The sequence below is a fragment of the Spodoptera frugiperda genome, chromosome 12, assembly GCF_023101765.2.
Source record: "Spodoptera frugiperda isolate SF20-4 chromosome 12, AGI-APGP_CSIRO_Sfru_2.0, whole genome shotgun sequence".
Taxonomy (NCBI): domain Eukaryota; kingdom Metazoa; phylum Arthropoda; class Insecta; order Lepidoptera; family Noctuidae; genus Spodoptera; species Spodoptera frugiperda.
The window spans coordinates 13,883,132-13,894,064 of record NC_064223.1 but is presented as its reverse complement, the minus strand read 5'-3'; the positions used below and the strand labels follow the sequence as shown (position 1 = coordinate 13,894,064).

Sequence of the window (10,933 nt, the reverse complement as noted above, 5' to 3'; positions counted from 1 at the left end):
TTATAAGTTTGAAATTGCCAACCCGTATTGAACAAGCATTATGATTAATGCTTATATCTTCTCCGTCTCATGGCTCACTTGTAGGCTCTTTATGTGTGTATAATATACGTGTAAATAATTAAAATTATAGCAGAAAACTAAATTTTTACATGTAAAATTGTTCTTAACAAAGTTTATGCTCAAAATAACTTATCTACATACATTAAAGGCATTTTTCTATACCATCCTATCTCTTGTGATTACAAATAAAATAAATCTTAAATGATTCACTCTTTCAAAGTAAGGATAACGTGCTCATGCGTATAATTTTATTGGCGCGCACTTCAAAATGTCTAGACGAGCAATTTTCTTTAACCGCAGTCGAAAAAATTGTAATTTTCATCGAAATTAGGGTTATCTGAAATGGTGCGTCGTTTCACCCGTTCGAAAGCGCCTGGCTAATCGACAATTTAGACCTTAGAGGAATAAAATCAGGTTAGGCTTGTGAGTGGTGGGATTGGAGTAAAGTTGCAGGGAGTGGTTTGGGAAAATTATTAAGATGGATGCAAATTTGTAACTAAAAGAAGATAATAATTGATAAATTATATTACTTTTATCAATATTTATATTATTCACTAAACTATTTGATTTTTCGTCTCCTATAATTGTTTCTTCTGATTTATTTCGTTGTGGGATCCAAGACATTCGCGCCAGACGTACCGGATTCAGTGTTTCGGTGTATTCATGGTTTTATCTACTGTATATCCTGGCTTATGGAGTTGCAGCGGTTTGGAAGGTTGTTGGGGGCTTGTCCCATTTAAAAAAAGTACTTTATTTTTACAGTAAATGATTATTTTTTAATACATGTGTGAAAAACAAATCATGTTCGACCCGTAAAAACTTGGAAGTGTAAGAGAAGGTTTTTAGAGGTGGATCATATTGAATTGGCCAATGGCCACGTCGTTTTCTGTGACACTGAACCGTTTTCTTTTAAATTCAAACATGCAGAATAAATTAATTAGTTAAGTATACGAGCATCGTAAAAAGTAATTACTTAAATAAAAGATAAGGGACAATTGAATAGCAATTAGGAACATTTGATAAAAAGTACATACCTATAGGTACTGGTGAATGATGAAAAAACTTACCTACAACCAACAAACTCAATCATTTAACACCAAACATAAAAATAAATAGATAAGAAATAAATAATAATAATGCAATCACTCAGAAACAAGATCGAAAGATTATCGACACAAAGCACTTATTCCTACATCAATATTAAACAAACTATGGATAAAAACATGTAACACAATGTATGACAGTTTACTCCACGACTGATTATACGCAAAGATTGTGTAATAGCAAGAAAAATGTGCATCGAAGATACGTCGTCGTGCATTCTAAGTATTGCTCGCAATCAGGAAGTTTAGACAATAAGGAATTTTATTGTGATGCTGTCAAATGACGTGAATTCTTGGATTGAATTTTGAGATGGTAAAATTGATATTATAATGATAATTGCCAAGTTTTTAGCTAAAGATGAACTATTTGTTTTGATAAAAGTTAAAAATTAAATTAATATTAAGACGAGTATGGAAAATATTAAAATATTAATAGGCATTTTACATTAAAGATGAGTTATGGAATTATGGAAAGAACAATAAATAAAGAAGGCTGAGCAGACCACAATAACCCTTATAATGGTAAAGAACCACCACAGATGGGGCTCATTAAGACTAATGCCGACCCACAGCTGTGGACTACCTAGAGGGTTACCTAAGCTCCGGCTCTAAAAGCGGGTGTAGGAACGAGATGGTTTTGAATTAGTAAGAGTCTGATACTTGCCTCGCCCAAAGCGAGAGAAGCCCTTGAATGATTTCCCTTCTTAAAAAAACTAAATAAACAAAGGTAAAGGTTGAACGAGAATTTCAATAAAAACATTGAAACCAACCAAAGAACGACGCAATCCAAACAAATATTTAACATAACATAACATCGAAAATTGCAAAACACACGAGTAAATCCAAGAACTGATAACCCCAATCAATATTGCAATACACAAACAAGCAAACAATAATATTAGCATTGTTGAAAACTTGCTCGCATCCTATCTGGAAGCCGTAAACGTAACTAATACGAGGGATATTAAAACAGACAAGTTTGCAATACCGATGGCTCATTCTGTCCCCGTATCAGTCGTAGTGCGGTCGTGCATGAAGATATTTGTGTAACCATGTGCAACTCCAAGTTCGTCTTCATCCTTTGTATTGTCAGTGTACTGGCTAATCCGGACTGTGAGTATGGCTTTGTATTGGTGTATTAATATTTGGTTTTTGTTCTATGGTTTGTTTTGTGTTATGTTTGGATTTGTTGTTACTATTATTCATTAATTCATCTTCATCTTCATCTTCATCATCACTATTGTCTTGATTAGTTGTGATACGTCTACTGATCATCGAAATCATATAAGGGGATTTGTCCTTTGGTAAACTTCGGGATCCTAGTTAAGGATGCCAAAATTTGAAGATAATGTTGCTTCTTACTGCGGACTTTAATACATACTATGTCCATAATAGTAACCAATAATAATTATAAATTACTATCCAAACTAAAACTATTATCAGTTTTAATAATAACTTGTATTTCGTATTTAGCGTCAATAAGGAAAATTTGTTCAGCTTCGTTAGTTCAGCGATAAACTTTAAACGTAAACACATTATCGTCCTTGATCCGTTTTAAGACATACCTATTATGACTGTTGGGTTTTACCATGAATAATCTCTCTTCTTGATTTCAACACTTTTAACTTCAAAACCCAAACATGCCTTAGCGTCGTGTATAGCGGTTGATAAGACACAATAGTAAACACATTGTGCCTCGCGTAGATCTGCGCTCTCGGCATACCATGGGTGACTAATACCGTTCATTTAAACATTATGTCTACAGTTATATACAAATTTATCTATACCAAAGTCAAAGTCAAAGTCAAAATTATTTATTTCAATTAGACCAGGCAGGCACTTTTAAACGTCAAAGTAATTGAATTGAAATCCAAATTGATAAACCTGACCTTCGAAGTAACACAGTATAAAATATAGTATCTAATCCATTCAATTCCTTCTAATTCCCACTTAAGACTCATCTCACGAGTGGCTCAGTATATAAACAACGTTTGTATGGACACACAGACAGTAAACACGATCAATGCTAGCTACCTATTGAATCAACATTGGCAATCATTTAGATCGAATCTACAGCATGTGTCATAAAATATATGAAATAATAAGTTAGTTGGCGCGGTGACTGGGCAACTGGCTGCCAGGAAATGTGTAGCGGGTTCGATTCCCGCGCGGAGCAACTCTTTGTGTGATCCACAAATTGTTGCTTCGGGTTTGGGTGTCATGTATATGTGAAATTGTATGTTTTTAAACGCACCCACGATACAGGAGAAAATCATAGTGTGGGCAACGTTTTATAAACGAAAAATTAGTTCAGTATGCAAAAATATTTATGTTACAAATCTGTAACATCAGTAATGAGTTACATTATATGTTATGATATTTTTATTGTTTAGCTTTAAAAATTTATGGAGGGCATTTCCCATTGATATTCCCGTCATAAAGCACTTAGGGGGCGGGGCCTATAACCATGTGTGCATATAGCCGTATAGTGTGAGCAATGATTGTCGCTAAAATATTTTATCCATGTTTTTTTCCTATTTAGATAAAACCTGTTATAATTATCTTGGTATTTACACTTTTGACAAGGTGATATTAAAGTCTATAAGGTATACTTCAATGACATAATAATATTATTTCATATTTACGACACGCTGTATACATCGATGCCTTATTGGGTGGAACGTCCATAATCATTTCACAATAGACATCGATACTTCGATAGCCTTATTCAGTCATGACCTGACAAATTTACATCTACTGACCGATTAACAATTGCCATTGGATTTTGATCTTCAACACTCTAGTTATAAGGGTGATGGTAGATTTACAGAACTGCAGCTAGATTGGTTTTAAAATTAGTTCGTGTATAATATTGTTGTTTTATTGTCTCGTAATGATTCTTTGTGAACGGTTTGAAATGAATAGATGTTATGGTTTAATGTTTATTTATAATATTACTTAGTAAATGATCGGGCGTAATTATTATTATTGTGCGATTGCTATGCGAATTACGTTCGTCTCAGCTTTTACTTTTATAAGCTTAAGTATATTATATTAAGGGGTTAATTAATGATTTTGTTTGGCACCTGCTTCCAACCTATCAGTGGGTGGATAACCTATCAGTACTTATAATAGTCATATTAGCATTTTTCTTCTTGTTTGATTTTGGTTTGTTAAAGTCGGTTTTTTAAACACAGTTTTTTATACTGGGGTATAACAACTTTACTAATTTCTGTATCTATTCTATAACAATACCTAAACTTTTAACAGTACATATGTACTTATCTTGGTGGGGGCAATGTCCTGCACCCAGATTACTGCATTGAACTTTTTTATCGTCAACTGTTAGGGTCATAAAGCGATCTTGGTGAGATCTATTGGTATCTTGGGACCTAGATGTGACACTTATACAACTGACGCCACTTATCTAAGTCAAAAGTCGTCGAGTTTAAACGATTTCTGAGTTATTGATAAACAATAAAATAAACGCTATTGCACAGACCGAGAGAAGGATGGTACTTTAAAAAGAAAATTCTCTTTTCAAGCATTCATCGTTCGAATAGCATGACGACTAGGTTTCACGTTTGATGTCTCAGTAGTGTTATTGAACTTTTAAAACTACCTAAGTAATAATTATCATAAACTCGCAAAATGTGTCCGATACATGGCAATACGCTCACACCCTATTACGTGAGACTTATAACAATACATTCTAAACATATAATGTACATTGTTAAAGAAATTAAATAACTTTAATGCAATGTGCACCTCTGCTTAAACCTTAAAGGCAAGACGTCGAACATTAACATAAAACTTGAACTTTAAAGTCTGCGTTTGTGCCAAACGTGACGCGTCGCGTTACGTAATGCAGCGATGAATGAATGTATGCCAACCCGACCTACGACAAAACCCGTACGTGATTGTAATCACGCATTTTATTTTTTTTAAATGTCACTTTGTTTTGGCATTTAATTTTATATTTTATTTTAATTGTGATGGTTTCTTAAATTATTATTTGTTTTCCTATATCATCGTCATACATCGAATTCATTAAAATTTTAATATGTATGCAACGGGGATACCAGGCGTGACTGTTATCCCCGAAGGAATAGGCAGACGTGCACGTAATACCACTGTCATTGTACAGTGGCACCCACTTTTCAACATTTGTGTTGTAAGTCCCATGTAATAGGGGTTGAGCCTATTGCCATATACCGGATACAATTCCAGACTTCGTGCTACTAATGAGAAATTTTCAAAAAACATAAAAATACTTAACCAGTAATACTTTGCCCGACTCGGGAATCGAACCCGAGACTCCTTGTCTGGCAGTCGCACTTGCAACCACTCGAACAACGAGGTCGTCTAAATCTGAACATCTTGACCAAAAGTTACACCAAAAAGTATATCAAAAACAAAACTGTATCTTCTCATCCTTACTCCATTTCTACTCCATTGACAGTATCGCAATAAACAAATTATTCACAAAAAAATCTCTTTCTTCCAGTCAAGGTGCTAGATTCCATTGATCAAGAAGGGCCATGTATATCAAAAGGCGGTATATGCACGATAGCAGGCGACTGTCCCGACGGCCGCCTGGTAGAAGAACGAGGATTATGTCCCAAACAACAAAAACGAGGGATTGAATGCTGTTATGGATGTAAGTATTGTTTAATGATATTTTATTTCATATACTATCTTTATTTTTAGCAATTTACACTTTTGTTGAAGGAATGACCATAATGTCAACTATTAAGTTATAGTTGACTGTCAAACAAAGTATTTAGTAATTTTGTTATCCAAAATAGACAGTATGTCTGTCTTTGGTATTATATGGTACTCATAACATATTGACGATTTGGGTTATACTTTCCTATTCGGGACTTTCATCCTACTCCTACGTGTTAAATAGATATTTTGGTCTTGAAATCGTGGTGTATGTCAATTACATATTTAACAGACATCTAGATATTAATTAATTATACATTATGTTAGTAGAAACCCTAGAATCAATGATCAACAATCAAGTTCTCAATTATCTCGTAACTAATTAAGATTTATCCATTTTCCAGTATCCGTGAAAGAGACAAGATGTCAGAAGCGAGGTGGGGAATGCTTCCCTGGAAAGAATGCGTGTAGCGACATCGTCAGATACAGTGAGGCCACCGACTGCCCAAAGGACACAACTTGTTGTATACTAGTCAGAAGAAAATAAATTCGTAATATTTTGTTAAAGCCGTTGTTTTTTATTTTGACTACCTTGATGTCAAGTCAAGGTCGTCTGAGTCTGAGCTAGCAAGGTCTAGGGAATGTCTTGTACCTATGGCTATTAATTGACTTACTACGTATTACGAATGACTCTTGTAACATTACCAAATTCGTGATGTTATGTTATCTTCGTTTGTTATTGTAGTTATTAAATGAGTGATATTATTTTGATGTTATTGCGACATTATTTCAAAAAAGGACACGGAAGGACCCTAAGCTATGCAATTTTGTAACTTCAATGCCGAATCAGGACTATATGAGACAAGATTTTTGTTTTTTTTTTTTTTGGACAAATCTGCAAACGATGTTTATAATATTTAGGTATCCTTAAATAAAGTACTATAGTATATTTTATTGTTACGATCAATCAGTGAAGTGATGCGAGGCGAATGTAAATTGGTGACCCGGCTTAAAAGGATATTACTGACTTTTAAGTTAAACTTTTCTTTAGATATTGATAGATATTGAAACAATACATCTTGAGCCTTATGGTTACTAATAGCTGTATAGAAAAATATATAAGACAAACCTAACAATGTCTACATCTCAAATATCTAAAGGAGTATTATCATAAAGCAACAGTTCTCGTTATCACCTCTCCAACCACAGTAATCAGGGAAAAATACATTTTTAAGCCATTCAATACCGGCACATTTTCTAAGTAAATTCCGTAGTCATAGAAAATTAAGTAGGCTCTTTATTGACCCTTAAGTTTTATGGGATAATTTAGGGAAACGGGTTGGTTAATGATGCCCGTAGTAGCTAACAAACTGCTATTAATGGCGTATTTTATGTTTTGACTCAAGTTTTTAAATGTCTTCATATTTGTTACTATTTTTGGGACTATCTATTTGCTTTTTTGTTGGAAATTGAACTTTATTGTTTTTGGTGATAGGTTTAAATTCAAATGTAAGTTCAACGTAGCCATTTCACATGTGCAAGAGTCTAGATCGTACGTATTTCTAGTTGCGATATTTACCAAAAAGATGATTTGAATACTTTTAATTTATGAACACCATTATAGTATACCAAAAGCAATGGCTTATGCCAAAATGATAATCCAAGGAAAGCCAACCCAAAAATCTTGTTAACATTAAGACCGAATATTAATTATCATAATTTAATTAAAATTCAGTATTGAGGGGATATTTAATTAGGACGTTCGTTGTTGAGGCTGTAATCGGGATCTCATTCATTCCATATCTCTTGTGGGACATTAAGAATATCAAAGGCGAACTAATTATATTTACTTTAATTCAAAATTAAGATGTTGCTTAAAATAATTTCTGGGTGTAATGGCAGCTTTACGATTATCGGTTTGATAAGTGTTGAACGTTTATTTTAAGAACTGAAGGTGTGTTGAATTTATTTTGGGAATAGATGTTCGAAGTATTGAGATATTTGAGATGTTTTTTTTTTTATTGAGGTATAAATATCCAATGTCTTCTCCCGCCTTGGGGGAGGTGTGTGGGAGTGTCAGACTTTTACTGATTAAATTCCTACCCGTTCCTATTTCTGCTCTTCGAGTCGGAGCCCCAGTAGCCCGCTAGATAGTCCGCTACTCTGGGTCGTATCAGCCCTACTGAGCATCATCTGTGGTGGCCTGATGACTCGTTGAGTCGCGCGCGATTGTTGAGATGCCGAAACAGAATTGATTATAGTTCTTTTATTGGGGAATACCTATAATTAGCTTAAGCAAAGCTACCTGCAAATATGACTGCAGACTATACTGACCAAGGCTGTTTGACTAAAAATCTTGGATAAAAAGTTTTATTTAATACTAGCTTTTGCCCGCGACTTCGTTCGCGTGGAATAGTGACTTCCGGCAAATTTTTGGTTTTAACCACATAGTTCCCGATCTCGCGGGATCTCTTCAAAAATGAGATGTGGAAGATATTCCAGGGAACTCTTCAAAAATCAACATAATGAGCTCTGCGTTTGAATTTAATAGATGTATACTCACTTAGGGCATTGAAAAAATAGTTTAAAAACGGACTTAAACTAACTTAAAACTAAAGAAAGCTACGAATTACGAATTTATAACAATTAAAAAAGAAACTATATTACAACCTATCCTCTATGCTATAATAACCAAGCTTAAACTAAATAATTTAAAAGAAACGACTTAAATCTAATCTAATTAATTTATAAATTAGACTTACAATTTTATTAAAAAAACTAACTACAGTAACTACTAATAATCGATATCAAACTAAACCTACGTTAAATAGTTTAACCAAAAAACCAGGAAAACCCAACAAATAAACTTATTAATTGACAAATACAACGAAACCAATTTAGAATATACGAAACAGCAGGACCACTACAGACAAATAATCATACGACTGATAATACACTTTTTCTACGATAGTACCGAAGCGCTCGGCCGATACCCAACCAAATGAATGTAACGAAACCATAGCGCGATCTATTTCGATCCCAACGCCATCTATCGAGGATAAAGACAACTTGGATTATTTATTTATACTCCGTTCGGGCATTTTCTTTGTACTAAAAGTTTAATTATATTGATATTATTTTTTTCATACCTTTTTACTATTTATTTACTTTTTTCGATGAATTAAAACAATAACATGAACCGAAGTCGTGTAACGATCGACATAGAATTATCTATACTCCGTTAGAGCATTTTCTTTGTACTAAATGTTTTATTATATTGATATTATTTTTTTCATACCTTTTTACTATTTATTTACTTTTTTTCGATAAATTAAAACAATAACATGAACCGAAGTCGTGTAACGATCGACATAGAATTATTTATAAATAATTTATTTCTTATTTTTATTTTTTGATTTTTGAAATAAAAATATATCTATGTCCTTTCTAAGGTTCTAAACTATATCTGTACCAAATTTCAACCAAATCCGTCAAATAGTTGCGGAGATTAATGGTATAAGCATAGAATGTTCGACGTGATTCTTTAATTTGACATAACTTTTTTATTTATGAACCGATTGACATGAAACAAACACTAAATGTAAATTTAAGCATCCCACAATATATTCGTGAAAACCGCATCCAACTCGGATCAGCCGTTTCTGAGATTAGCGCGCACAGACGAACAGACAAACAGACAAACAGACAAACAGACAAACAGACAAACAGACAAAAAAAAAGTTAATTACATTTTTGGGTTCGACATCGACATAACAATAACCCCTGCTATTTTTTTTATTTTTATTTTCAATGTACAGACAGCACTTTTCTACGATTTTATTATATGTATAGACTAATTATAGATTTAAGTACCTGGCGATTATAACTTTGAATTTTTCTTTTGTTACAAAAACGATTGTACAATTTACCAAAAGTGGGTGCAAGTAACCAACAGGTTTGTTCTTCCTAATTTATCTTACATCCAAGGTCGGTCACATATTATTACAAGGTAAACACTGAACAGTGGTAATCCCTAACATGTCGGGTCATGGCTGAGTGGTCACAGATACCCGCAGTAATTGGTTTGTTAAGCTTAACCGCTTGCTGAGCCAGCGTAATATGGAACATCTAATAGTCTTCATAAGAATGTTATGTACAGGCACAAAGAAATGTGGAAGAAAAAAACAATTGTTTTGTGTAGTGGTGTTCATACAAAAAAGAAACAATTGAATACGTTTTTACTTACAATACTGTTCTCATGTAAACAACAAGCCTCTTTGCTGTTAAAATAAATAAAATGTAGGTAATTACTTAAGCACTATAGGTAACTAGGTAGATCTAGATTTCAAGTGTGACCTAGAAAACAAGTCTAGCGTATACTAAGTTGCCTAGAGTAAAGGATTACTTGCATAATTAATATAGCTACACGTACGTAGACTTTGTACTAAGTGGATATATTGAGCAATGCTTCAAGTAAAATAGAGTAGCTAAAGTTTTAAACAGATTTGTGTTACTTGGGGAAGGTGGTATAGAATAAACAGAGACTAAAATATGTACGTTAGAGTAAAATATGTAGATACACAGAGGCAGAGTAAAATATGTACATTTGTTGCCACATTGTATGCTATTATGGAACATAAGAGTCAATTAAAGCATGACATAATATTTGAAAATTTGGTAAAAATATATGTTTTAGTGTATGATACAATTTACTCAATAAATATCAAAGATACGTACGTGCAACACTTTTCGCTCAAAATATACACGGTTAATATTTCTTTTTTCAAGTAAAACCCCAAAAAGGTGCTGAATTTGCTTTGAGTCAAATAATTTCTTTTAGTTAATATTTAAACTTGACATACAACCATGAAAAATATTTATTCTGAAAAAAAATACACAAAATAAATGTACACTTCAAAAAAATGTCTAACAAGATATTTTCATCAGCAAAAGACAGCTAAAATTAAATATAATCCCGGAAAATCGCAGCCAGTAATCCGAAAGAAGGATTTAATTAACAATATTTGTACGTAAAAAGAATTTGAAGACTCCAAAGATTATCTTAGTTAATTATAATATTATTTTTCCTCAACACCATTTCT

General features: G+C 33.1%; 1 protein-coding gene across 1 annotated transcript; it reads left to right on the top strand.

Annotated features, from left to right (window-relative positions):
- The first annotated feature begins 2,110 nt into the window (after positions 1-2,110).
- Positions 2,111-6,398, top strand: LOC118262758 (U-scoloptoxin(19)-Sm1a-like). Its single transcript, XM_035574353.2, has 3 exons — positions 2,111-2,276; positions 5,671-5,823; positions 6,236-6,398. The coding sequence occupies exons 1-3, from the start codon at positions 2,216-2,218 to the stop codon at positions 6,376-6,378; spliced, it is 357 nt and encodes a 118-aa protein (XP_035430246.1). The 5' UTR covers positions 2,111-2,215; the 3' UTR covers positions 6,379-6,398.
- Positions 6,399-10,933: the final 4,535 nt, after the last annotated feature.

Coding starts and splice junctions, on each gene's coding strand:
- LOC118262758 (XM_035574353.2), top strand. CDS start 2,216: ATGTGCAACTCCAAGTTCGTCTTCATCCTTTGTATTGTCAGTGTACTG. Junction 2,277..5,670: donor TGTACTGGCTAATCCGGACT/GTGAGTATGGCT, acceptor TCTTTCTTCCAG/TCAAGGTGCTAGATTCCATT. Junction 5,824..6,235: donor GATTGAATGCTGTTATGGAT/GTAAGTATTGTT, acceptor TCCATTTTCCAG/TATCCGTGAAAGAGACAAGA.